The sequence below is a fragment of the Mandrillus leucophaeus genome, unplaced genomic scaffold (genome assembly GCF_000951045.1).
Source record: "Mandrillus leucophaeus isolate KB7577 unplaced genomic scaffold, Mleu.le_1.0 Scaffold400, whole genome shotgun sequence".
NCBI classification, from domain to species: Eukaryota; Metazoa; Chordata; class Mammalia; order Primates; family Cercopithecidae; genus Mandrillus; species Mandrillus leucophaeus.
In genome coordinates this window covers 1,317,871-1,320,338 of record NW_012104255.1, presented here as the reverse complement: position 1 = coordinate 1,320,338, position 2,468 = coordinate 1,317,871, and the positions used below count along the sequence as shown (strand labels likewise).

The following is a 2,468-nucleotide window of genomic DNA, read 5'->3' as shown; positions in this document are numbered from 1 at the left end:
GCACGGTCTCAGCTCACTGCAACCTCCACTTCTTGAGGTTCAAGCAATTCTCGTGTCTCAGCCTCTCAAGTAGCTGGGACTAAATGTGCATGCCATCACATGCAGCTAATTTTTGTATTTTTAGTAGAGATGGGGTTTTACCATGTTGGCCAGGCTGGTCTCAAACTCCTAACCTCAAGTGATCCACCCGCCTCAGCCTCCCAAAATGTTGGGATTAAAGGCATGAGCCACACTGCGCCTAGCCAAATTTTTTTTTTTTTTCCTGAGACGGAGTTTCGCACTTGTTGCCCAGGCTGGAGTGCAGTGGCGCAATCTCAGCTCACTGCAACCTTGGCCTCCTGGGTTCAAGCAATTTTTCTGCCTCAGCCTCCCAAGTAGCTGAGATGATAGGCGCCCGCCACCATTCCTGGCTGATTTTGTATTTTTAGTAGAGACGATGTTTCACCATGTTGGTCAGGCTGGTCTTGAACTCCTGACCTCAGGGGATCTGCCCACCTTGGTCTCCCAAAGTGCTGGGATTACAGGTGTGAGCCACCACATCCGGCCCCAAATTTTTTTTAAAAAGACACATTTACTGATTAACTCACTAACATAACACTTCTGATGAATGCCCTGCTACCCCTACCTCACCCCCCACCGACCTCAGGGAAACACCAAAAAGTCTAAATAAGGCAGGGTGAGAAGAGCAAGCCCTTTATCTGCTGGGGAACCACAGGTACTGAAATCCCAATGACCTCTATGGCAGACTGTTGCAGTAATGGCCCTCGGTGTGCTCATGTATCCTTGTATGCATGATCCTTTGCGATGTGACTTTGCGGTTCTCCTCTCAAAAGGTGCAATCTATTTTCCAACCATGGGATCAAGGCTTGGCCATGTAACTTGTTTTAGCCAATGGGACAACATTAAACATGACATAAGCAAAGGCTTGAAAAGTGCTTGCACATTGGGGCTTGTCCTCTCTTGCTGCTAGAAACCTTTTTGCCACCTTGTGGAAGAGCTTGGTAGACTAAAGACCATGTAGAGAGAAGCCTTAGCCATCTAAATAGGTCTGAGACACCTGAAGGAGAACTTTTGAGACCATGCAGCCCCAGGCAAGCTGGCCTGGACTAGAAGAACAGCTCAGCCAACCCACAGAATCATGAGAAATTATTAACTGTTATTTTAAGTCACTATGTTTTGGATAGACTGTTAAGCAGCAAAAACTAACTGAAGGATGCATCCTCAGTGTGAATACTATCCAGCCAAGGAGATGAAGAAAATTCTTCCATTATCCTCTAAACTCCATGTTCAACTCAATGGTCATTCTTCCCTCCTCAGAGATGGCCTCTCAGTATAGGTGATAATCTTGGACCTTATAGAACTCAACACTCAGCAGAATTTCCCTCCTTGACAACAAAACTACCAGAGCACTGGGATGAGGGTATCAGAACGTTCTCAGAAGCTTCAGACTGCTTGCTAAAATCTGTTCAAGGTCTTCCTTTTATCTCAAACCATATAGTATCAAATGTAACATGCTCCATTACCTCTGATTTTATTGGACTAATTACATAAACTCTGTGTCTTATTAGTCATTTTAGCTCTAGAACCTAACACAGTGCCTGACACACAGCAGACACTCAAATGTTTGCTGAATAAACAAATGAGTGACTGATTCAGGTCTTCTGATATTAAATATCCCTCCTACCTCAAGTCTATTTTCCCCTGACCACCCCTACAGAGTTTAAGAGACAGAATACTAGATTACCTTTAGGACTCCATGGAGCATCATCTGAATTCTTCTTTTTCTTGGGTCGAGATTTCAAAGCAGGGTCATCATCGTCAGACTCCAGCGAAGGATAGACTGCAGGGAGAGGGGAAAACAGGGTAAAATGAGATTTCATCCAAAGGGTGAAGACAGAATGACACCTACTCCAGCTCCTACCCTTCCCCTAAAAATGTACCTTTTACTTAATCCATACTCAACTCCAAGATTCTCTGAATGTACCACATACATTTCATGCCCTTCTACTTTGCATCCTTGCGGCAAATGTCCTTCTCCTAGATTCACCTAATTCTGATTCATTCACCCAACACCCATTTAGTGAATAACTTCATGAGTTACTTTATTTACTCACCCTTCCAAATTCAGCTTCAGATTTACTTTTCACAAGAACTCTTCCCTCCCTCTCCTAATCTGATTGAGATGCCTCCTACTTGGCTCTCCATAGCATCCTGTGCCATCCCCCTACTGAAGCTGTTATATAGTATTTAAGAGCTGATTAGTAAATCTGTTGCCTCAATTTACCATGAGGGCAGGAACATGTATTATTTATTTCAAATTAAGGGAGCCTACTAACACAATGAAGCATAAGTTCTCAGTAACTGTTTACTACGTGAATGAAGAAATAAACAGTATATGCTTAACGCACACAAAGGGAACAAAAAGATCACCTGGGCTGAAAAAAAACAAACAATTCCATCAAAAAGTG

The 2,468-nt window shown here is 43.4% G+C and overlaps 1 protein-coding gene across 4 annotated transcripts in view; it reads right to left on the bottom strand.

Annotated features, from left to right (window-relative positions):
- Positions 1-2,468, bottom strand: part of PHF8 (PHD finger protein 8) — a 116,478-nt gene that overhangs the window by 22,090 nt on the left and 91,920 nt on the right. For all 4 annotated transcript variants that reach the window (XM_011991997.1, XM_011991995.1, XM_011991996.1 and 1 more), the window contains one exon: positions 1,745-1,840. In XM_011991997.1, the coding sequence (XP_011847387.1) occupies positions 1,745-1,840 (96 nt within the window). The remainder of the gene's footprint in view (positions 1-1,744; positions 1,841-2,468) is intronic.